At 37.2% G+C, this 26,464-nt stretch overlaps 1 protein-coding gene across 1 annotated transcript; it reads left to right on the top strand.

The window, feature by feature from the left end:
- Positions 1 to 20,747: 20,747 nt before the first annotated feature.
- Positions 20,748 to 22,334, top strand: LOC110889093 (probable xyloglucan endotransglucosylase/hydrolase protein 33). The gene is made up of 4 exons (XM_022136598.2): positions 20,748 to 21,027; positions 21,154 to 21,254; positions 21,353 to 21,561; positions 21,834 to 22,334. Exons 1-4 carry the CDS (start codon positions 20,796 to 20,798, stop codon positions 22,246 to 22,248), a joined length of 957 nt encoding a protein of 318 aa, XP_021992290.1. The 5' UTR covers positions 20,748 to 20,795; the 3' UTR covers positions 22,249 to 22,334.
- The last annotated feature ends 4,130 nt before the right edge of the window (positions 22,335 to 26,464 follow it).

A 26,464-nucleotide genomic window follows, 5' to 3' on the forward strand; every position in this document is an offset into this window, starting at 1 on the left:
GTGGTATTCACAATGTGTTCCACATCTGGAATCTGAAGAAATGTCTAACTGATGAATCACTAGTCATACCAGACACAGATGTGCACATAGATGAGAGCTTGAAATTTGTGGAAAAACCTGTGTCGATTGAGGATCGACAGGTAAAGAAGCTTCAAAGGAAGCATGTGCCTATTGTCAAGGTCAAATGGGATGCCCATAGAGGTCCCGAATATACGTGGGAGTTAGAATCCACGATGAAAGAAAAATACCCTCAATTGTTTCAGTAAATCTCGAGGTCGAGATTTCTTTTAAGGGGGTGAGGATGTAACACCTCGAAAATTCATGCCCAATAAAATAAAGACACGTGTCATGTGAGACAAACGTGTCAGGAACCCGGATCAAATAAAGATGTATGGTAGGATTTAAAAAGGGGCGTCATGTTATTAAAATACCTCTGAACGACCCAAGGGCGACATGTTATTAAAACACCTCTGAGCGACCCAAATTATAAATCCCAAGATCCTTAAATCATTATGATAAACATCGAATATATATATTTAGCCGGTTGTTTCTAAATAAATTAAAATTCCATTCTTATGGAAATTGGATCCTTAAAATATCTCTACTACAATTAGGAAATTAGGCTCTTGATTAAGAGAATTGAATTTAAATTGATGCATGTCCAAACAAATCCTCTTGAAATTTCCGTCACTACAAGACTTGCCATAAGGTGCCAAAAGGGTGTAAGTGCATGCAAAGCATGCAAGGTCTGAGTATCTGGTCCCACAACTGAAAAGCATTGCATAAGATTCGGATTGGATAGAAGTGCATGGTCAAAGCTTAAAGTTTACAAAGTTTTGTCCTCAGTCCATCGGTTACGGACCGCATGGAATAAGGCTTACGGTCCGCAAGGATCGGTTACGGACCGCAACCAGATTAAGCATACGGCCCGCAAGGAGCATATCTGGGCGTATCAGACCAGGGTCGGTTACGGACCGTAACCGTATAAGCATACGGTCCGCAAGAGAGGCATACGAACCGCAAGGGTTTTGGCTTACGGTCCGTAAGCCTGTCGATGGCAGCAGAAAATGGACAGCTGCCTGTTCAGCCTGTTACACCGCCTTAGTAATATGGTTTTCGAAATCAGGGGCATGATAGACAGTATATAGCATCTTAGGGACACCTGGGATGATCTTGTAACCATCATAGACTACTTTGGCATAATCTTGAGCAATGGGGTTCACTATATAAGGAGTTGAAGTTGTGATATCTTTACTTGCTCACTTGGAAATTTTGTTCAAGACTTCTCTGGAGCTCCTGGACAGCAACCAACTCTTCTTAGGCTCCATAAGCATACTTAGGACTCTTGTAAGTGTCCTTAACCTCCCTTAATCCGGTTTAACTTAGTTAATTAGCTAAAAGTCAAACCATCGTAATTAAGGTTTGACTTCGAGATTAAACAATAATTACTGAGTCAAATCTCGAATTAAAAATACCTATTAGTAGGTAATTATGTGGCTAACAAACCCTTAAAAGGGTATTTCCAGATTCCCACTCTAACTATGCAAATTGTCGAGTCAAAGCTTACTTTAAAAAGTCAACAGAATGCTTAATTCCAAATTAGTACATAATTAGCAATGTAGGATATATGCAACCTGTTTGATCATTAATATAACTTGGTAATTAATGTAAGAACATGTCTAAACATGTTCAAACTCGACAATTTTCAGTTTAGACCCGGTTTGGAACCGAAAGTCGCATAGTTTGACTTTCGCTTTGACTTTCAGTTCTGACCCGTTTAAGCCAAGCTTAGGATTGCCTTAGAGCTTCTTTTGGACCTAGTTACATGTTAGTATAACCCTCTGTGTTTATACGACTTGGTTCACTAGTTGTCTAATTATTATGCAAGTTTCCGTTAAATGCTCATATGTTGACCATTATGCCCAAATGACCTTAAAATATGATTTTTGAAAATATAAAAGAGTAGACATCTTAGTTACTGAATTATGAACTTGTACCCAAACTTTGACATCAGTTTGAGGTCTAGATTAAGAGTTATGCTCCTTAGCGTAATTAGAAACATTCTTAGTAATTAATTGGCGTAATTAGCATATAGCCTATCTAAACCCAAATTTTAATATCAAACTTTATACCCACTGATATATAATAATATTTTTGGATTTTTGGAGATTTTTATTTATTTTTAGGCGGAGCATAACTTAGAGTTTTAAGCTTATTTCGGTTATTGCCGGTTTTACCCTTTTTGGCTATAAAATGAGTTTTATAAATCCTTTTGACCTCAAACCTTTTTATACTGATTTATTATGTTAAAATAATTATTTTGAGCCTTCTGGAATATTAAAAATATCAGCTTTTTATACAAAACCCGGAAATGGCTCCAAATCGCCTTTTTAGGCATTTTTACGACATAGTATGTATCAAAACTAGTTTATATGTATAAGGGTTGATACCTACTGATATATTCAGTAAATTTTTATATTATAACAGTAGACTAAAGTTTTAAACTCAGGTTTCCAGTTTTGACATTTTAGGCTTATGTGAAATTACCAAAAATGCCCTTTCGGTGCATAGGATGGTTATAATTAATAAAAATTCACATATATATGCTACCCTACTGTTATAACATAATAGATTAAGTTTATTTACTGATTTATTCAGATATGTAACTCAGGTTACTAGTTTAACTCTATTATACCCTTTAAGATGACTAAAATACCCTTTCGGGGCATAGTTTGAGTTAAAAACCACTTTGGGCATAATAGGAGATACCTTACTGATATCACAACATATTTATTGCATATAATCCCAGGAAACTTGTATATGATTATTATGGTTACTCGTTACGCACTTTCGCGTTCGGATCGGCTTATGTAACTAGTTTACACATATTAGCCAAAACGGGTCAAACCATATCATTTTTGTCTCAAAATCCAGAATGCGTTTGAGTTACCCATATTAAACAAGCATGCAAGCTTGTCGGGTCAAAACCACATTCTAAACCGGTCTTCGCCTTTCATGCGATTAAACCGTATTCATCCTTGAAAACTAACCGGTCTAAGCTTAGGCTAAATTAAAGACCCGTTAGGATTCTAATAGGTTATTATAAACCTTCGTTCCATAATAGGAGATCCAGTAAAAGATACTTGCACTTGCTTGTTGTGGTTTGTACTTGCTCAGGTAAATACTTTTAACTTATTTTCCCTTATACGGGCTTGGGGTACGGCATATAAAATACCGCTTGGCCGGGCATTTGACCTTAATCGATTAGTGGTTAAGTATTATCAAGATGACCCGTTTGAAAATTTGTTTAGTTTGTTTTACGCCTTTGGGAGTTTAATGACCATGTCCCGGATATCCTTGGCATCATTCATGAAATGGCCACGACCTTGACATGCGGGTGTAGGCGTACACCCGACAATGTGTCCATATTTATTAAGGTATAACCGTTGGTTTCCCACCGCGAGTTTATACTATGTGGTGTGTCTATTAATCTTAAACCCGGCACGAACCAGGCGACTAAACGCATAACAAACATGTAATTCTTTTAAAAGTTTAAATTTGATTAATTATCCCAAGTTATAAAAAGTTTTGTGCCATGTGCATTCAAATCAATTTTTAAAACGTTTTCAAAATGAGTCAGTTAAATTGTATTTACCAGTGTAAACTGATGTATTTTCCCCAAAAAGATTAAGTGCAGGTTCTACACGTAATAGGATGGCCTCTCCTTAGCATCGTTTAGAATCTCGCAAGCTTGGATGCAATAAATCTGTTGAACACTTTTCCTTTTCCTTGATCCGCCTGTGGATCTATTTAAGCTATATTGTGATACTTGAATATTACAATTTGTTTGATTGAAATAAATCTATCTTTTTTGCTTCCGCTGTGCATTTATATTTTGTGTTGTTTGACTATGACGATATCAACTACGTCACAGAACCCCCACCGGGCCCACCGGTGACACGTGGAAAATAGGGGTGTGACAAGCCTCCGCCGTCGGCGGGTGTGTCGGTTGGTGGAGGGCAGGAGCGAAAAAAGGTGACGAAGGTTCGAGACGGCAGGTGGCTGTTTTCGGATCGATTAACAGCAGAAGACCGAGGCGTTATGGTGTTTTCGGTAGGCCGTTGTTGAGGTAGACGTACCGGTTAAGACGACGGTGGTGACCGGTGATAAACACTTGTGTCCAGTGGCTGTTAGTTGTGATGAAAGGAGGAAGAACGTGGCTGTTTTGGTTGATGGTTGCGGGTTTGCACAGTGGGAGTACAACCAGTGACAACAGCGGAAGTGTTATGATGGTGCCTTGATCGTGTTGTTTCGTGATAAGAGGAGACCGACGTGTTGCGTGAAAAACGGGCGTAAGGGATTCGTCAAAGCAGGTGGCTTTGGATTCGGTTCGTTTGGCAGTTGAAAGAAAACGTTATAAGTGGGTGGCTTTGTTTTCTTGGTTGGTGGAGAGGCCTCTTGGAACAAGTTTGATCGTGAAAATGTATGGGTGTCAAGATATTAGCGTTGGAGTTCAAATCGGGTGACTCGGATGTGACCGGGTAGAGGTCGTTGATCCGTGATGAGTCAAGATGTTAGTGAACTTTTCCAGCGGGATGCCATGTGAGATGTTGCAAGTGTAGAGAGTTTTATACGGGTTGCACCGAGACATTGGACGTGATCATGGTGAAGATCGGGTGTCCGTTAGATGTCATAGTAGTTCGAAACCGAGGTAATTCGGTGCTGCGGTGAAGGCGTAAACAAACACCGATTAAGGGGGTGATTGTTGGATTATTCGGGTTTGTTTACGGGTCACGGGTCGGTGCGTTATCGGGTCGCGGTTTAACGGATTACGGGTCGAAGTTTAATGGGTCACGTTTCATCAATAATTTGCATGTGAAATGAGTTGGTCAAGAGTTTGACTTGCATGTTTACGTTGGAGATCATGGATGTGAATGTTTCTATTTTGTTGCTGATTTTATGGAGATTTTGTTGAGACGTGGACTAAGTTATTTGCATGTGATGTTATTGTTTTATTATAAATAGTGATAGTTTATTTAGTAATGTACACCCCATCATTTTCTTTCGTAATAGAATACAAAGAAACCTTCTTCAGTTTTACCTTCTGCAACTGTTACATTCATATAATTGTGTGTCTTGTGTGAGTGTTTAGGGACCTGAACCAACATCCGCCACTGGATTTCTAATGCATTTCATATATTTAACATGTAGTAAATGGAAAGCATTTCAGGTTTTCAACCAAGTCACTATTTTATAGATACAAAACATAAAATTACATTTGTTGAGTTGATCAAGTTGAAAAATTGTTGGACATAATTCTCTACTTAAGCGTATGAGCCGGGTTGGGCCGATCTCGGCAATTTAGGTTGGGTCGACTAATTCGATTTATGGATTAGTACAATTATTTGGTTAAGTTAATTAATGATATATTAAATGAGTTATATTTAATTTATAATAGATAAGACAGATAAACATGGGGGTTTATTACTCTATACCCAAAATCTTGTCCTATATAACCTGGTCAAAGTTTTGATTAAGCTTAAGAGTAATCAGCTTTGATTTATTTTCTAACTAAGAGTTATTCAATTTAAATTCTTATTCTTCAACTTATTTATTCGTTTGATTATCGATTGGGACTTGAATTGGTATCAGAGCCTGTTTCAAGCAACCTGAACTCGACAGAGAAATACACATGCAGTTAGCCAAGTAGAACAACAAGATTAGAAGTTGCTAATATGCAAGTTGTGATATTCTTCGTGGCGCAAAAGACCCACGAGCAGAAGGCAGTTGTCAAGAGGTGTTCAACGAATGTAGAAACCCGATTTCAAGCCGGAATCGAAGAAGAATTGATCCAAAGAACTCGATCAAGGACAAAACAGAAGACCAAACGAGTTTAGGACCGAAATTCAAGGTGTAATCAGAAGTTGCTGATTACTATGGAGTTTCAATTACAACCGCGATCAAGCGTTGATTCCTGTGGAGTTTCAAATACCACCGCAATCAAGAAGACGATCACAAAGCTGGTCAGATTTATATTGTGTTGCGACGATCTGACCCGAAATTGGAAAGCGGTTTTTGCAATGGGTTAATTTGTGTGGTGGCAGCAAGTTCATACCAGCAGAGAACTCGGGAAAGTGGGTTCCGATCACGTTTTGTGACACCCGACATTTTTAGGTTAACACCGTTATCTCAAACATTCACTCATGCATTTCACTTGATTAGGCTAATTAAGTTTATTGGATATAACAAAAACACTCATGTAATCGAAGGATTACTGAATCACACACGAGTCTGTTCCCGAACTGTGGTGAACAGTCATAATAATATTCTCGGACTATTGACTATATATAAATCATGTGAATGTATATGTTATGTGAACTATGTGTTTATTTTGTGAACTTTCATGAAACCGCGAATAATTACACATAACGTGTTAGTGAATTCGATGCAAATAAATCTATGTGGATACACGTTTCTTACTTTAAGTATTTTTTTATGGTTTTAAAATATAACAACTTACGACACGTGCAACGTGTCGTTTAACCGACAACTTTGGTTTAGCGGTATTGATTTAACATATATATGTTTTTAAATATATATATATTCTAGATATTCGTTTTAAGCGGGTTTGTATATACATAACCGCTTGATATATTTGGTGAGTTAACAGATAATTTATTTAACAAGACGTGAGGCGTTTAGCGGGTTTGTATACGCGGTGCACACCTAACCCACCCACACCAAACCTTAGGTATATAATCATCTTATTCTCCTTCCCACTCTCATTCTTCCCCTACACACAAACCCTAGCCCCCATATCCCTTCACTCTCTCATCTCTCTCTCAGATCTCTCACACTCGACATCTCTCTCTCGGTAAACCTATCTCACTCTTGTATTGTGTATATTGTGATTTGTTGATTCGTATGATGTTAGAGCATCCGCAATAGGTTGTTTTTTGGTGTTTTTAAGGAGAGAGAAGATGATGTGGAGGAGAGAGGGGATGAGTTGGAAGAGAGAGAGTGTGAATATGTATGTGGTGAATAATGAGAAAAAATGAGAGCCTCCACAATAGAGGTATTTTTTTGTGTTTTTAAGGAGAGTGAGTGTGAGGTGGAGGAGAGAGAATGTAGTGGTGTATGTGAGAAAAAATGAGAAAAAATGTAGGGAAGAAAGGTTTGTGAGTGTGATGTAGGAGAGAGGAGAGAGAAGATAAATATTTGATGGATATTTTGTTTTTGAGAGGGCAAGAGAGAGAAATTTATGGGCAGGAGAGAGGAGAGATGATAGAGAACTGGTGTTGTTATGGTTTGTGAAAGGGTCATGAGAGAGAAATGATCTTATTGGTTGGGTAAGCGCACATGTGGCACTTAAAAACATCATCTAAAAACATCCTTATTGTGGATGCTCTTATGTATATATGTGTAATCGGTTGTGTAAACACAGGGCCGGTCATGAGAATTCGTGTACCATGTTCGAGCTCGAAAAAACATGCCCTTAGACTTTAACAAAATTGGGTATTGGGCTTATTAAAGGTTTAAACCTAATGCAAATGGGCTCATTAAAAGTTTAAACCTAATGCAAATGGGCTAATAACTAATCTAAATCATAGGAATAATTTTGTAAGTGGACCTATTTTGGTGTTTGTATAGATATACCCTATTAATTTATTTTTTTAATATACATATCGGATTTTTTTTTAAAATAACGGGCCCTTTGAAATATCGGGCCCTGGCCGGTGGTCCTCCCCGCCCACCCCCAGGGCTGCCCATGGGTAAACATGATTAGGGTTTTGACTAGAAGCATGATTTTGATGAGATATGTGTTAAATCCGACCCACAAGGGCTTATGCATGCTAAAATGGCCGAAAGTATGTTAATAATGATCTTGTACACGTTTTTGATAAGTGCAGTAGGTTAACAGCTTCTTCTGATCAGAATTTTGTGTCTACTTGTAAGGGCCATATCTCGGCCAAAACAAAATGAAACTACGTGATTTTTTACTCTAAAGTTAATTTCAAAGAATTTACCTTCAAACCGTACTGGTTTCACATTTTTACGATGAGTTTTGTTCATTCAAAAGTTTAAATCGAAACCAAAGGTCAAAGTTGAATTTCTGATCAGAAAATGAGATTTATGATGAGGGTTATAACTTGGTCAATATGTAGAGTTAGGACTTGAAATTTGTACAGTGGTTAACCATAGGAGGTTATGAGATAATCCAATTAGAATTTTGTCAATCGGGTCGACGAATATTTTTCTATAAATTAAACGGTAAACTGTCATCAGAAGATGATAGTTTTGACCTTTGTATAAAATATATTTTTTCACGAATTTTCTATAAGTATTTAGGACCCAAGAAAATTACACAAACCAATAAGGACTCTTTGCCACGTCTTATAAAATATTTATAATTCTTCTGACCCGTTTGGTATTATAAATAAAATCCACAAACCGGCTAAAAATTTGATGTTTAGCTGAAATTGCAGAAACTTTGGGTTAACATGTAAGAGCGTATCTAATGGTTGTTGCAAAGTGTTCTTGGAACGTGTAACCTGAATAAATATTATTGAACATGTATATGTGAATACATGAAATGTGTATACATGAAACTTGCCCTTGATCTTGTTGTAGAATGTTCAGCATGGTAGCATACGTGTGTAACATGAAAACTGGTAAAGTGTGTACGTGCATGTAATATAAATACCTACGTGAAACCACATTGTGATATCCTAATAACTTAACTAACAACAACATGGTAAACATATCAGGACGTGTTTGATCCATAACTTCCCCTAGCTACTTAACACTTACTGAGCAAATCTAAAGTGAGTGTCACTACTTTTCTAATGGCATGCATTCCTGGTTTGGGACTACATTTATTCTTGGGAGGAATACTCTTTCTCTTAATGCTTTAGTTTAATTTCATGTCTATAGTAGACTAAACAACATCTATCTTGAAAGTCCCTACTTTATACCAAATCAGTTACCGGGGGCAAATGGGGTATTAGTTGATAGCGGCATTAGGTTTGACAAACCTCACACTGTGCTAGGAGCCAATTGTGAAATTTATCTCTTTCTTTACATCAATGTTGATATACATTGATGTGGGTACAACATTTAATCAGACAGTTTTTTGGTACTTCACGTTTAGTTGCTTAACCGTAGGTTAACTACCCATGACATGCTTTTATAAGTTTTGACATTTACATTTACCGTCGTTAAACTAAACTAGTGAACTCACTAACTTTATGTTGATACACTTAAGCATTCTTTTTCAGGACGCTAGGTATGATACGCTTGGAACATGCATCTTGGAGTGTCATTTTTTAATTGAACTGTTTTCTTTTAATATATAAATGATTATGGGTTTTTGCTATCTCAGGATTTTTATACTTTAAGCTCCTGCTGATAAACTTAAACTTGCATTTCAAAACAATTAAAATATTATCACTATTCATGTTGAATGTGACATTTAAGTATTTATCAATTAATTATGAATGGTTCAACATGATTAGTAGCTGGATCCTGGTTTGTCACACACCTTGCGTAAAACCCCATGTGTGGAATTTAAGGGTGTGACATATTTTCTTTTGATGTGGTTTTCGTTTTGGTGCAAACTATGGCTTTCATTTTGGTGCAAACTAAAGTCAGCCAAAAGGTTGTTTGTTTGTTGAAGAGGGTTCTTTGTTCGAAAGGTTTTTCTTAAATGGAAAATTTTTAACAACTTAGTTCCATCTTTACCTTACACTTGCAAGAATTTGAACGAACAACTTTATATTTGTAAGGGGATACCTATCACTAGACTAATAAATCATGAGTGAAGGGATTTAATTCTGTGTTTAAAGGAAAAAGAAAGCGTCACAAAAGTCAACAACTTGAATTGCCCTTGGAAGGTAGGTTACGAAAAACAAACAAAATTATTCTTTTAAGCAATTAAAGGAATTATGGTAGGTTATGAAAAAACAAACAAAATAATTCTTCTAAGCAATTAAAGGGAATTATTTTAAGCAACTAAAGGGTTGGTTTGTTGCACAGCTATTCGGGTTTTCCGAAAGGTATTCGTGAACAGGTTTGAACAGGTTTCTGTGAGTAGACGGTTCAGTACTAATAAGTTATTCGGTGTTGATCAGTTGGTATTCGTTCCAATGGATTGGAGCGAGGGGGTAAAATTGGTACTCACTAAAAAGTCAGTTAGAGTCAGTATCTAAATCAAATTAGCTTCTTGACCAACAAGTTATTGTTTTTGTTACATTTGTTTTCAATTAACAAAGAGGATGAATTTTGGTGTTGATTTAAACGAGTAACATTTAAAGTATTTGGTTAAACGAGTTGGTTTAATCAATGAATACTGTTCAGGTTGAATGAGTAGGTGTTTGATCGAGGTTTGAATTGGATATGAGTCTAAAATTCCAAGAGAATGTGTTATAATCTAAGAAAGCTAGTGTTTGCTCATGATCACAGCCGAGTCAATGGTGGTACATTTTCTTATGGCCAAAGGACTAACCAAGTACAGGGTTGTGAGAATGTTCGAGTTAGGAAGGACCTTAAAAACACAACTATGGATCAAGAAGAGTTCTTTGAGAATCAAGGCATAGAAGACATGTTGGAGCCTACACATTTCGAGCCAGATAAGGGGTTGATTGTTGAACGTAATTCCCTACTCAAGCGTATGAGGCAGGTTGGGCATATTTCTAGTAATGGGGCAGTTCAGGTTGGGTCAACCAATTCGATTTATAGATTAGTATGATTATTTGGATAAGTTAATTAGAGATATATCAAATGAGTTTTATTTAATTTATAGTAGTTAAGTTAGATAAACATGGGGGTTTCTTCTATTGTCATCTAATTAGGAAGTTGAATCCTACTCTATACTCAAGTCATGTCCTATATAACCTAGTCATTTGATTAAAGTTAAGAGAAGAGTAATCAGTTTTGGTTTATCTTCTAATTAATAAAACTGAGAGTTATTCAATTTAAATTCTTATTCTTCAACTTTTTTATTCATTTAATTATCGATTGGGACTTAAAAAATCATAAAGCGTAAAAAATTAACATTTGTTTAATTTCATCTTTTTTTCTTAATAAATGTTTTTAGCATGAGTGTAACACCCTAGTGTTTCGGAAGTCAAAGTCAAAGTCAAGATTGAAGTCAAAGGAGGAAAAGATTGCTAATTGCAATCTGTCTCTCCTTGCTCAATTCCTGTTTTGACTTCTTTGACTTATAGTTAGTCTATTTTATGTTTTATGCTAGTTGTATTATTATGTGGAGTAATTAATTAGAATCGCAGTAATCGACGTATACTTATCGCTACAACTCGCTTTACGACTGTGAACAATAGGAAGTAACAATGCGATAAAGTCAATTAAACGCTAATCGAACTAATCTAATCAATATCGCGCTCGCAACTCGAATTTCGCATTTTGGTTATTGTTATACGTGTGTGTGCGCCTTATGTGTTACTTGTGCATGTTTAAATATGTTATGTGTGGTAATCAATCGAATCGCAAATCGAACTCAATCGCAATCGCTAAACGAATACGAAATAAGGATGGTTGTATGTTGATATAGTAGGATAATTAGTGGAGAAGAGATAGCGCGAGATATGAGTAGTTGGGATTAAAAGTAATTTGACTAGGAAACTCCATCGCATCGCATCACTCGCAATCGAAATCGAAACAGCAAAACTCGTCGCACCAAACACTCGAACCAGACGACGGATCGATAAGGCAACCAGCTGATCGACCAGCCGTCCGCCCGGACTGCCGTCCAATCGGACAGGCTGTCTGATCGAGCTGCCTGGCCGATAGGCCAGCCCTTTCCTCTTTTGGAACTCTATAAATACCCCAGTCACTTTCATTCTTTCTACTTTTGGAAACTCTCTGACCGGCCAGCTCGTGCTCCTCACCTTTTCTTCGATTTCTCTCAATTCCGGTAAGATCTCGTCCTAAATCTTGTACTTTCTTGATCTACACGCACTCCTACACCTTTCTATCTTTTGAATCTTAACTTTTAACCGTGAAATCATCAAGATTCAAGGTGTTCTAGGATGACGTCATCATGCGTTCTTGAAGAACTTCATGTTTTAGCCTCAATCCACCAAGAACAACTTCAATCTAACCGATTTCCACATAAACAACAAAGATCTTTCAAAGATCTAAACATATTCACGGTGAGAAGGATTAAGAGAATGTTTTCCAACTTTCTTTCAACTCTTTTACACTCAATGCACTCAAAACCAATAGAATCGGGGCTTGTACCGACTTCCTACTCATTCTCGTGGTTGTGTTGGTTCAAGATCCGGATCCTATCGACAAGGGTTACCGATTACGGGTTAAACTTGGAACGCCGTCTTGAACAGTTAACTGACCGGATTTGGGTGATTCCTGTCCGATCAGGAATACCAAGTATTGACGAGGTTTCTGTTGCTTAACACGTTATCAAAAACATCTCGATAAAACGACAAACAATCAAAACAACCAAGTGTAAGACGAACAGGACGACCAGGACGAGGTGCCGTCTGATCGGACTGCTGTCCGAACGGACAGTCATCCGAACGACCGGTCAGCCGAACGGCTTACACCTTGGGTCCCACACTTAACCAACTTTATCTGAAGTTTGAGTACTGAACGAATTGCTATCCGATCGGACTACTATCCGACCGGATTGCCCTTCGGATCATGAGATACTTGGACTTTAACACTTAATCGATTCTTCAAACATGTTCAATGCACTAAGGATGCCACCCGACCGGACTGCTGTCCGATCGAGTGACAACCTGCTGTGAACTTGTTCTCACTGAAGTGTCAACCTATTGGATTGCCGTCCGATCGGACGACCGTCTGATTGACCGACCTGAAAGGTAGAGATACTTCAATGTTTTCAGAAGGCTACAATAAAAACTTCAAAAGTCAAACCATCGTACACAAACACATCCTTCCCAAGGGAAGAAACAATCCACTCGAACGACCATCCGAGCGAACAGCCGTCCGAACGGACTATCAACCGCACGATCAGCTGTCCGATCGGACTACCAACTGATCAACCAGCTGCTCGGACCACCAATACTTGTTCTCGTTTTACGCTTTACTTTTCGTTATGCTATCGAACTATTCAGGCTAACCTTACTCTCAAGCGCTCCCTTCAATCCATCAACCGCTGTGAGTATACTCAATCCCTTTTTGCTTTCGCACTTTTGGGTGTTACATACGTTGCTTTTTACAAAATCACAATCGAACACACTACGCAATACTTTTAAACATTAACCGTTACCGCATGTTATACGTGACCTAAGGAATGCTTGTTTGTTGTGTTTACACATGGAATGCTGTCTACCTGCCTTAGCAACGATAGTACTATAGTTTGGACTCAGCACCCGTTCACACGGGGGTTGTTAAGGACAATTACTTGCATGGATTACAGTGGTGATCATGTATTGCCAACTGCCTTGGGTAGTCAACCCGCAGTCATTTGTATCGATAGGTTCACGTCGATAACTAACATGCTTCGTTTTCCTCTGTGTACGTGCTGGTTATGCGTAAACTATTTCGAACTCTATATGCTATTATCAAACTTGTATACTCACCTTTACACTATGTGTATTGACTTTATTTTAACGTATGTGACAGGTGTTTAGGATGCTTATCTGCTAGGAAAGCGAGGCTAGAATAAGGGTCCTAGAGGCCAACAAATAGTTGTCTGTACAAATGAAAGCTGAGTTGTCGGAACAGAACTATTTGCCTAGATTTTGTCTCTAATAATTGTACTATCTTTTATGACATGGTATGGGACATGTTTTTTTAAGTAATTGATAAATATAATTGTTATGGAAACTTCTGGACAATCTGTTTCGCTCAGTGCCACGCCCTGATGTTTCCGCCATCGGTTGGGGTGTGACAATGAGAGGCCTTATGTAGCTTGATATGTATTTAATATTATGAGCTTCACAAATTGACTTATATCTTTTCTTTTTAATATGAATCGAATCAACTTGAATTCAATCCGTATACCCCGAAGTTGAATTGGTTTTCTTTAATCTGATTAGAATTATCCGAATTTAAAACCATGTGTAGTGGTGCTTGAACTTCAAGCCCCGTCCGTGGGCATTATCCAATACGTGGCGTCCTAGTCAGCAAGGGACATTATAAGGCTTGAAGTTTAAAATTGTTGTAGCGGGTATAATGTCATTCGCAATGATTACCCAATTACTTATTTTTAATTTCTATTGGATCATACATCAAATAATATTACCCTATTGGACCACTCAAAAATCACAAGGCGTTTTAATAATCACGCCTTTTGTTTTTATGATCACTTCATGCCCGTGAGGCGATGGTGGGGAATTATGAGGTGTGATTGTGGCCTCTTCACGGCAGTTCATTTTACCACTACACATGATCTAACTTCAAAATTTCAAAACTCAAATAACTTGATTCCGTTAACTTGAGTAACTCTGTGACAACCTGAAGTTTCAAGGTTAGTATTACCTAATTTCACAACCCTCTTAGTGAACATCATTATGTTTCTCGTGCCATGTGATGTTGTTATCGTTTACGTTTGCGTTAATTAGTGTAGAAGTGTTGAGTTAAGTCAATTAATCGCACACTTTTGTCGGGTCTTACATCCTCTCACACTTGCACACTTGGGCACTTGTGTTCCTCGGCCCAAACCACTTGTTCTCCTCGGCCCACCCCACTTGGAGTCTAATCCGAGCCCACATACTCCGAGCCCACATACACACGCACCAACTTATATAAAGTTGTGCATGTTGTTATTGTAATCCCAAATTTCACTCAAGGCACCTAACCCTAATATTTTTCCCAATATTCCTGGACGTCGTGGCAAACCCCCCTCTCTCTCGTAACTTTCTCCTCTACCTATAATCCTCCGATTGGTATGTTCCTCTCACCATATAATTTATATTAGTTGGTTGTATTGATTATGTATGATTTGTGAATATGTGGGGGGGGGGGGTAGTTGCACGGACCTCCCATCCGCCGGAGTATTGCAACTCCGCAAGCTAACAACGTCCCAATGTTGCCTGGCGGTGAGTACCCACGGTGAAGAGCCCCAACACCCCAATAGGGCATTGTCGGGAGTCGAACCGGTGACCTCAAGAAGAGGCCTGGGTGGGACTGGCCAACTGGGCTACCCCAGAAGGTTGAATATGTGCTGTTGTGTTAGACTAAAAGCATGATCATAGGAATTGTTTGTAAATTGTATTAAATCTGGACATACACAATTTATCTATGATAATAAACAAAATTGATAGAGGAAAATCGTTTGAGATGTTAGTCTATGATCCGTGAGGATTTGTATATTGAGATGGGTGGTTAATTCTGAATAGTATACAAGTAAGGTAACGGCAAGATCGGTATGATATTATAATTGCATGATTTGTTGATGTAGTGTATAAAGGATCCGTATAAATGATGATTCTAAATGTTAAACTCTACGAATGCCGGTTGACTCGTATGATGTTTAAGTCATGATTAATGATTGTGTAATATTGAGAAACCGTACCATGATTTTGTGAAGATATTGATTGTTATTAAGGGTTAAGAGTTGTATGATTTTAGGGAAATAATTGTGATATTATTGGGCCGAACCACACACAAACTGCATGTCCATGTCTTGTATAATGTTATTGGGCCGAACCACACATAAACAGCATATCCATAGCTTGGCCACACACTCTTCGGTAATTGCACAGTTAAATGGGCCACTATTTAGTCTAATGTAATACACTTGAGGTGGGTCTTTGGTTGAGTGGGCCGGTAGTGTTTGGGCCGAACACGGTTAAGGGGTGAATCAAACAGGGATTAGTGAATAAACTTGGATACAAGCTGAATGTGTAATATGTATTATTGACTGTTATACACTGTATGCACACTGTTGATTTCGTGACATATGGACATGTGAAACAGATTATAATGATAATTGTGCTAGGACTTGATTGATCATTGTGAAACAAAGTAGTATAACATACCGAGCAATAAAAAGGTGAGTTCATTCCTCTTGAGTATGCGTCCCGGTGGTTGGGACAGTCATTGGGTATCCCTGAGAGGGATGGGTTTTCGGGTAAATCAAATGGGTATTCCTGAGAGGAATACATCTTGTGAGTAAAATCGGGAATGTTGGATAATGTATTTATCCTATCACCTTTAAGTCCCATCTTGTTTGTTACCTGAGAGGTAACAGAGTATTAGTTGGCAGCGCTATCTAGGTTTGGCACCCTCACCCCATACCTGAGAGGACGGGTGTGAACTAATGACTCAGTCATGCCCAATGCTTTGATAGGAGCATTGGGGAACGGGCAAAATAAATCTGGAGCCGTCTTGTATTCGAGTTATTATCAACATTATAGACAATGAACTGAACTAAACACTTGGTAACCAACGTTTTCACAAACTATGAACTCGCCAGCTTTGTCTGATACACTTGTTGCATGCTCACAGGTCGTTAGATTACTTGGTTTTGGAACTTGCTGTTTGAAGTAACTGGAGTGGTCATGGGTCGAGCTGGTTGGATACTCATGATGTGATTGTTGATATTACATATTTGCTTTGAAACATTTAAACTTGATTTACTTATTGCTTCCGCTAAACTTATTGAATTTTCATTAAACTTATTGATGGTACATTTCATAATAATTGACATTTTCATTTGGAAACTTGTTATGGGTTCAACTTTATTAGTGGCTCGCTATTGGTATGTCACACACTTAATGGGGTTTCCATGGGTGATATCTTGAGGGTGTGACAAACTCAATTTGTATTCGTTGAGAACTAGTTTTTACAATTTCATCTATTACATACTCGTGACTTAGAGCAAGTTATGCTTTTTTAATGTTAAAAACTTAAAACCCCTAATAAACTATTTACCTTTGTATGGCTGGTTCAAGTATGATTTGAACAATCTACGTGTGATATTTCCCTACTATAAATTAATAACATATGTTGGCTTCATGTTGTTGTACACTATGTTTAGGGGGTATTTTAAAAAAAAAGATTTTTCACTTCTAATCCAAAACATCTCATCTTTACAATTTAACCCATTTGTTTTTTTTTTACTTTTAACACAAAGCTTTTTATGTTTTGCAATTTAACCCCAAAACTTTTTTTACTTTCAACTTTGGCCCCATATCTTTCGCAAGTTTTTCATTTTGCGTTCGTTCAAAATTTTGCGAGTTAACACGTCGTAACGTGCGTGTGGAGTTCAAAGTTTTTTTGTCTATTTTTTTCCGTTTGGCAAGTTCGTCGCAACGCGCGGGTTCTAGACCGACTTAGTTATTTTTCTATGTTTTACGTTTTTGCCTAAATTTTTTCGCATTAACACACTGCAATGGGTGTGTGTGTTTTAACGATTTTACATCTGCTTTTCGTTTGTTTTATTTTTTCCTTTTCTATTTATTTTGTTTTTACGAGTTTTTCGGTGTTGATCGCTGACAGTAATGTGAAATTGGCGATACTTTACATGGTTTTACCGCCGCAACACGGGGCCTTAATACTAGTTATTCTGAATACACAATAATGTTAGTGTTCAGTACACAATAAAATGAAGTACAACAATAGTGGAAAATAACTAACGCAAATTTAATTATGCATTAAAGCCAATAATCTCTAGATCAAGTAGTGGAGTACTTGTATTTCTCTTGAGAGATGCATGTTTGACTCTCACTTGGTGCAGAGTGAGGCACTGGTGAGCAATGATAGGAGACCCAGGGAAACCTGAGTTGGATCCTTGAGCCAAACGGGTTTTACCGGTATTTTCACCGCCGTGCCTACGGACGGGTGGGTTACCGGGTTTTCCCCGGAATTGGTGGTGGACTCGGGTTACTCTCGGAGTACTCTGTTTGTCCAGTGGGTGCCCCGAGAGTGCTCGGGATTGAGTTTGTTGGCCGTTCAAAAAAAAAATTATGCATTAAAATTTTAGAAGGAACTAATAAAGAGTTAAATGTAATTTTAGTCCCTGTGGTTTGGGTCATTTTGTCAGTTAAGTTCAAAGGTTTCATTTTTCATCTGTGGGTCCAAAAAGGTTCCGCAGTTGCCATTTTAGTCCACTGGGTTAACTTCATCCATTTTTTCTGTTAACGAGAAGGGCAATTCGGTCATTTTATATGGCCGAATTGCTCTTCTAGTTTTCAGAATTACAAATAAAATGACCGAATTGCCCTTATCGTTAACAGAAAAAATAGATGAAGTTAAGCAAGTGGACTAAGTGGCAACGGTGAAACTTTTTTAGATCCACAGGTGAAAAATGAAATATTTGTACTAAACTAGCAAAATGACTCAAACCACATGAACTAAAATGACATTTAACTCTAATATAAATAAGTAAAATATTAAACATGCTTGGTAGTGTCTGTTATTAAATAATCAACACATAACTGTGTCTATGTACGACTTAAATTAAATTCATGCTTCAGGACTAATAATTGAATAGAGTGATTCTGAGAATTATAGAACTAATTTAAAGGATTACTTCTAATAGTAATAGTCAATGTCGTAAAAGTAGGTGTAGAAGCATGACTACTTGCCTAGTAATCGCTATAAAGTATTGTGCCGATGCAGTTTTTTTCAACTTCGCCTAATTACTTGGAATTGATCAAAGGCGATCAAACTCGGCCATAATCCGATTTATTCGGTCAACTTGGGACGAGTTTGACTAAAAAAATATAATTTCTATATCTAAAATACTAATGAATGAATATCAGGTTTTGAAATACTTTAGTATTTGAAAGTGCATATTTTTTTTATTTATATTGATATTGACGTATTTTTTTATAAATATTAGTAAAATTATGATATTTGATATATATATATATATATATATATATATATATATATATATATAGGGGAAGGATAAATCGAAAACTCACTTGAGTTGAGAAAACTCAGAAAACCTTTGTAAAAAACCAATTTAAACTCAAGAAACATTTTTTAAAAAAATAGGAAATGTAATATACATATATTTGAACATTTTTAAAAAAGAAACACAAAAAAACACCGAGTAGTTTTTAAAAAAAAAATGTTACAAATTTCAGGTTACATAATATCTATGCCCAAAAAAAATGTAACATACAATTTTTCAACATTTTTTAAAAAAAAAAACTAGTAAACGTTTTTTACATTTTTTTTCATAAATAGGTCCGTGTACATTTATATTACATACCCTATTTTTTTTAGAAAAAAATAAAAATGTTACATAGGGTTTATTTGGGTTTTCTCAACTCACATGGGTTTTCGATTTATCTTTCCCCTATATATATATATATATATATATATATATATATATAGGGCTAGGATTATTTTAGAACCATAAATATTTACAGAACTCGCAGAACTCCTAATTTTATATATATATATATATATAATTAATTTCTTAAAAATTAATTTCTTTATAATTAAACACGTCCGATTACTCTCCGCCTATACCGAGTACTACCAACTCCTCGCTCGACCGATCTGGGAGCGCAAAATAGTGACTTCTACAACCATGGTAATAGTATAGAGCCAATTAGATGTAGCTCAACTAACGTTGGAGGAGAAATAAAGATTTTGAGTGATATGCCTAAAAGGATAACTGCACATGTTATATCGATCAAATACAATGAAAAGGAATATGGTACCAATATGTTACCCAGTCGAAGTTAGTTCGGCTCATCAGGGTAACTTCACAGTGCTGGCAATACGTGACACTTGTATAGCCAGTGATACCAAAGGAACAGTCTATCTTGAATATAATTCCGTTGTCAAAATAGAATTAATTACACCAAGACGTTAAGAAAACTAAATTAAACACAACCACAAATTCAACTTTAAAAACACGAATTCATGCAACTTTAAAAAATTTGGTAGCGTATAAGAAGAGTTATCGAAGGAAAGTGAAATTAAATAAAAATTAAAAATGTAAAAACAAGTAAATATGAAAAATAAAAAATACATTTATGTTTTACTATTCAGGCTCAACTTTTTTAATATAAAAATATAATATAATGTGTGTTCATTTGTCTTAACTAAGATAACGATAATCTTCCCAGATTCTACAATCTGGTTACATTCCAAGCCAAATATTTTAAGTACATAATTTGTGCCACTTGAAACTCAATTCATCATTAGCTGATGGTTACGTATCTTTTATGGTATTTTTTTTGTTTAAATTATTTTTTTGATGATTCATTCTTAATCAACATGATCGAAGCGTGATTTTTTTTTCCTATTTCTTTTTTTTTTTTTTTTTGTAACATGAGTCTACCCACAACTTTGAAGATTCTTTCTTTTGTTACTTACATATCTACAAAAAGTCATAAGTTTATTTTTACATAAAAATTTTAAACGATCTTCTGTTAATTAGTACATACCATTATGGTTAATTTTGATTGATTGCAAGTTTAAATCTGAAACTTTAAGAGTAATTTATGGTCATGAACACTTTTTGATAGTTTGAAAATTTGAATTCAAACAAATCATGTAACATCCAACCCGTCGTACCAATCAGTATTTATGTTTGACACGAGTAGCTAACGGATCAAAACTGAAAACACGTTAGATGATATTTGAGACTAGACACTCCTTATGCCCCAACATCTCTCAAATAAAGTAAAAAATAATCTCCAATCACCCAGCATGAATCAGTTGAGGTAGTCACTATCTTCAAAAAGATACATCCAGCTTTACAACAGCCAAGCAATATATAATTAACAAATAATTGCACCATTCCATGCACTATATAAAAACCTAATCCAAACTTCCAACAATACACACATCTTATACCTTCTCCTAATTACTAACCTTCCATGGCTTTTCTGCAAGAAAAGTTTCTTCTTTTATGTCTTGTTATCCTTAACAGTTTACTCTTCCCAGTTTCATCTCGAGGTCCAGTTTATCGGCCACCGCCAGTTGAGCAATTAACAGATCGTTTCCCTCGTATACGCTTCACCCAAGGAATGTCCACATTATTTGGAGCATCAAATGTCCATTTGAAAAGCAATGGATCATATGCTGATATTATATTAGACAAAACCTCAGGTACTTGCTTAACCATATGGAAATAGTTTCTATAATCACTGTATTAATTTCTATTACTTAACCTATGAAGCTATACAAGTTGTATGTGTATCTATATATCTTATAATGTCTTTTGTACATATACAGGTTCTGGATTGGTTTCAAAAAACAAATACTACCATGGATTTTTTAGTGCTGCAATAAAGTTGCCAGCCGGTTTTACTTCAGGGGTAGTACTAGCTTTCTATGTAAGTATTGTTCCTATTCTTTTTCATTTGCAAATTAATATGGGTTGTAATTAAACTATGCAAGATGGCATGATTTAATTTTTGGCATGCATTTTCAGATGTCAAATGCGGATATATTTCCCCATAACCATGACGAAATCGACTTCGAATTGCTTGGATATGCGAAAAGAAGGCAATGGGTTCTTCAAACAAATATGTATGGAAATGGAAGTGTCCATACTGGAAGAGAAGAAAAAGTTTATCTCTGGTTTGACCCTACTCAGCAGTTTCATCAGTATACCATCCTTTGGAATAACCACCACATTGTGTAAGTGTTTCGTAAACCCAAACACTTCTAACATCCATTGTCTCCTAGTGACGGAACAAGAACTTTTTAACCAGGGGTCATCATAAATTCCCTTCCATGGCCAACTCATGTTTTACTAAAAAAATATACATAAGATTTCATATATAAGATAATAAGAATTTAACAAATACTGGTGACCGGGGGTTAGCAGACCCTCTTGACCTCATTGGTTCCACTCCGGCCTTATTGGCCTACTGCATAACACCTTATGAACATCTTGTAATCTATATCAGGTTTCTAGTAGACAATGTGCCAGTGCGAGAGGTAATCCACAACAAAGCGATTTCGTCTGTGTACCCATCGAAGCCAATGTCACTATACGCAACCATATGGGATGCTTCGGCGTGGGCAACCAATGGAGGAAAGTACCCAGTTGACTATAAGCACGCACCATTTGTGGGATCATTGGGAGAACTTGAAATTGTTGGGTGTTCAATGCAGAAAACAAACTCAACAAAAGCTGCGGCCGGGTGCTTAAAGAATACAACGGTTTCAAGCTTGGATCCTGTGGATGGAGAAGAGTATGCAAGGTTATCGAAGCAACAGATGGCTGGTTTGAATTGGGTCAGGAGTAAACATATGTATTATTCGTATTGTAAGGATACAACACGATATAAAGTGATGCCAGCAGAGTGCAATGCTCAATAATTCTTTGTAATTGCATAGTCATATATTTTGTTATTGTTTTATTTATTTGTTTAAAAGATATAAAGTGATTGTTCCAGTTTACAGAATCTGGCAATTTGCCAATGGATTTCAACATTAAATAGTCTTTTAGTATACAGAAAATATTTCAACCAAGGCAGCATATTATAAATACAAAACTAATTAAAATTACATTTGTTGGAATCAAGTTCAAAACCATAAAGGTAAAAAGGGTAATATCGGTCTTAATTTAGGCGTCTCATCAGGGTCTCAAACAATTATTTTATTTCACATTGTTCATAACAATACTTTTAGCATAATGATCTCCCTTATCTAGCTTTGTTACTAGCACTAGTAAACTAAAAGTTTATAATTGACACAGTTAAACAACTATTCGTTCAGTAGGTAATGGGCCAAAAGTACATTGATTGTAAGCAAATAAAAAGTTGATGATATAATGATAAAAATAAATAATGTAATAAATAACAGTGAAGCTAGGATTACTTTTATGTCATTCGGCCTGTTAGAATATAGACAATTGCTGTTGCACGTAAGATCCAATTATAAGCTTCAATCCAAGCTGTTGAAACTTGGCCCAACAAACAACTAAGTGAAAAGGAGGCTCATTTGTTTTTCTAGCGACTAATTTTAAAAGCCCAAAGTAGCGAATACCTGATAATCTGATGCAGACATAGAGGTGTAAAAGTAGCGAACACCTGATAATCTGATATAGACATACATAGATATGATGTGTACAAAACCCAGTTTGGGTCCAAACCGGTCCAATTCTTTTTAGTTTGGTCTCAAACTGGTTTGGCCTAAACCGGATTGGGCTAAGAACCGGTTTTAGAGTTGAAAATCCCAACCCACCTAAACCGATTCAGATCAGGTTCAAAACCAGTTTTAGCTTTTAAACTGGTATTTTTTTAATTTTTTTAAGCGGACAACCGGTTCGGGTGGGAACCGATTGTCAACACAAAAATCCAAAACCTGTACCAAATTGCTCGGTCGGGTTGGTCCCAAACTGGTTTGGGTCAAACCGTTTTTTACAGGGTTGGGGCCGGACACGTTTCTATTAGTCTAATCTTGTGTAGGTTCAGGTAAAAAGTGACCGACTTACAAAGACTCGGGTAAAAAGTGACCGAGTCACAAACTTAGGGGTTTTTTTGAGTTAGTTTCTTAATCCTTATTTGAGTCAAACTAGGTTTCTTTGTTTAGGTTTATATAAAAAGGAATTTATGTAACCAGATGTATCAATTCAAGATTTAATAAAACAGAGAACGTGCTTTGATTCAAGTTTCTTGTTCGCCAGTTCTATACCAGTTTTCTTTCAATTGGTATCAGAGCTTCTTGGAAGAACGATCGAGAGGGAGACGAGTCCGGCAAGAAAGAATCAATCGACGAAGGCTTGCGATTGATAAGATCTTGCGACGGGTTCCGGCGATCATAGAAGGCGGCGACAGAAGAAGACTTGGCGCCCAAGTCTGAGACGTACTAATCGAAGAGCGGTCGGAATCACAGGTGACCGGTACAAAGGAGGCGGTTGCAAGCCTGTGAAGAAATCGATAAGAGATTGGAATAATAACCAATACGATCGAAGAAGGAAGATAAGAACCTGCAATCAATTTTCTTTGAAGAAAGTTTTACGTTGACTTTTGGTTATCTAAAATTCAAAGTGGTGTTGGTTTGTTGAAGCAATCAAAAGGAAGATACAAGGCTGTTGGTTTTTTTTTTACTTGAAGCCATTAAAAAAAAACAACAGAAGCTATTTAGGAGAGTTTTTTTTTTTTTTTATAAAATTGCTTCAAGTCCGAGTACCCCAGACGAAACCGAAGGATGGGTGATAACGTGAATCGGGTTCCTCCCGCAAAGGAACATCTGCCTAGTCTTTCATGTCCAATGCTTACGAGTACGAATTACGCTATTTGGGCTATGAAGATGAAGTATATCTTCAAGGTTTATAAGGTTTGGGAGGTTATTGATCCAGGAACGACAGTAGATGAGAACAAGGACTCAATTGCAACTGCCTTACTATTCCAAGCGTTACCCGAAGAGCTAACTTTGCAAATCGGTAACAGTGATTCAGCAAAAGAGATGTGGGAAACCGTAAAGTCCCGCAATCAAGGAGCTGATCGAGTAAAAGAAGCGAGACTTCAAACCTTGATGTCTGAGTTTGAAGCCTTAAAGATGAAGGAACCTAGCACCGTTGCTGACTTCGCTGGAAAGATTTCAGGGATGGCTTCTAGATCTGCTTCTCTTGGAACGGTGATTGAAGAAGAGAAACTGGTTAAAAGGTTTCTACATGGCTTACCGAAAAGGTTTATTCATATGGTTGCTTCTCTTGAGCAATCTCTTAACCTTAAGACAGTTGGATTCGACGATGTCGTGGGTCGTCTTATAGCCTACGAGGAACGGGTTAAACTTGAAGAAAATGATCAACCAACTAAAGATGATCAATTACTTCTTACTTACGAAGAGTGGGAGGCAAAGAAAAAAAAGGAAAAGGGTTATCGGAGGGGTAAAACGGGAGCCGAAACTAGTCAAGGTGGTCGAGGTCGGGGGCGTGGTAAATCTGGGGGGCGGGGAAAGGGTAAGGAACCGGAACAAAAACAACAAAAAGACCGTTCTAAATTGAAGTGTTTTCGTTGTGACGGTTTAGGTCACTTCTCTTCAGATTGTCCCACACATAAGAAGACCGAAGAAAGCAACCTTGTACAACAAGATGGTCCTGTACTCTACATGGTAAGTCACGAGAAGGAAGTCGTGTTATTGAATGAAGAACGGGTCGATCCGAGGAAGTTTGCATCAATTCCACATGAAGATGATACATGGTTCTTGGATAATGGGGCCAGTAATCATATGTCGGGTAACCTCGAGTGGTTTACTAACCTCGACCGTCACACGGTTGGCAAAGTAAAGTTTGGGGATGGTTCGTGCGTTGAAATAAAAGGCCGAGGAATGATCATCTTGGAAGGAAAATCTGGGGAACAAAGGGCGTTGCACGATGTTTATTATATTCCATCACTAAAAAATAATATAATAAGCATCGGTCAACTTGACGAGATTGGGTACAAAATCACGATTCAACATGGCGTACTTTGGATGTTCGAAGAGGATGGAACATTATTGATGAAGGTACCTCGTTCACCGAATCGTATTTATAAATTAACTTAAAAGTTGTGTCCCCAGTGTGTTTAGAGGTTAAGCTAGACGACGAGGCTTGGATTTGGCATGCTCGTCTTGGGCACCTTAACTTTGAAGCACTCAAATCTTTATCCAAGCATGCAATCGGGTTGCCTACAATATCACATCCCATGCAAATATGTGATTCTTGCATAATGGGGAAGCAAACACGAGCCGCCTTCCAAAAGAAGAGTCTTTACCCTGCGACCGACTCGTTGCAACTATTATACGCGGATGTTTGTGGTCCAATCACACCGAAGACGAATGCGGGAAATCAATACATACTTCTTGTAGTCGATGATTTTAGTCGCTACATGTGGGTAACATTGATAAAAACAAAGGATCAAGTGCCGGGTGTTCTAATCGAGTTGATTTCAAGGATTGAGAACGATTTTAGCAAGAAAGTTAAAGCATTACGAACCGACAACGGGGGTGAGTTTACGTCACATGTCTTGGGTGATTTTTGCAAACATAAAGGAATTACGCGTCAGTTTACCGCTCCTTACACCCCGCAACAAAACAGGGTGGTCGAAAGGAGAAATCGGACGATTTTGGGCACCACACGAAGTATGTTGAAGGCGAAGGGGCTGCCACAAATTTTTTGGGGTGAAGCGGTACATCACTCGATTTATCTTTTGAACCGATCACCGACGAAGGCTTTAGAAAACTCGATTACTCCGTATGAAAAGTTGAAGGGTAGAAAACCATACCTCTCCTACTTAAAGGTATTTGGTTGTTTGGGTTTTGTGAAAGACTTAACTACCGGGCTGAAAAAGTTGGATGATAGAGGTGTGTTAATGGTGCATTTGGGGTCTCAACCGGGGAAGAAGTACCGTATGTTCGACCCGATTAAAGGAAGGGTACATGTAGCTAGAAGTGGAGATATAAAGTTTGATGAAACGAAGAGTTACAAGTGGGAAAAGTACTTAAAGGGCTTTGATACAAGTAAACCGGGATGGAAAGAATTTATTATTCATGCTGAAAATAGCGACCAAACAAATCAGTCAGCAACAGCAATTAGCGACCAGCCTGATCA

This window comes from Helianthus annuus, chromosome 17 (assembly GCF_002127325.2).
Source record: "Helianthus annuus cultivar XRQ/B chromosome 17, HanXRQr2.0-SUNRISE, whole genome shotgun sequence".
In the NCBI taxonomy this organism is placed as follows: Eukaryota; Viridiplantae; Streptophyta; class Magnoliopsida; order Asterales; family Asteraceae; genus Helianthus; species Helianthus annuus.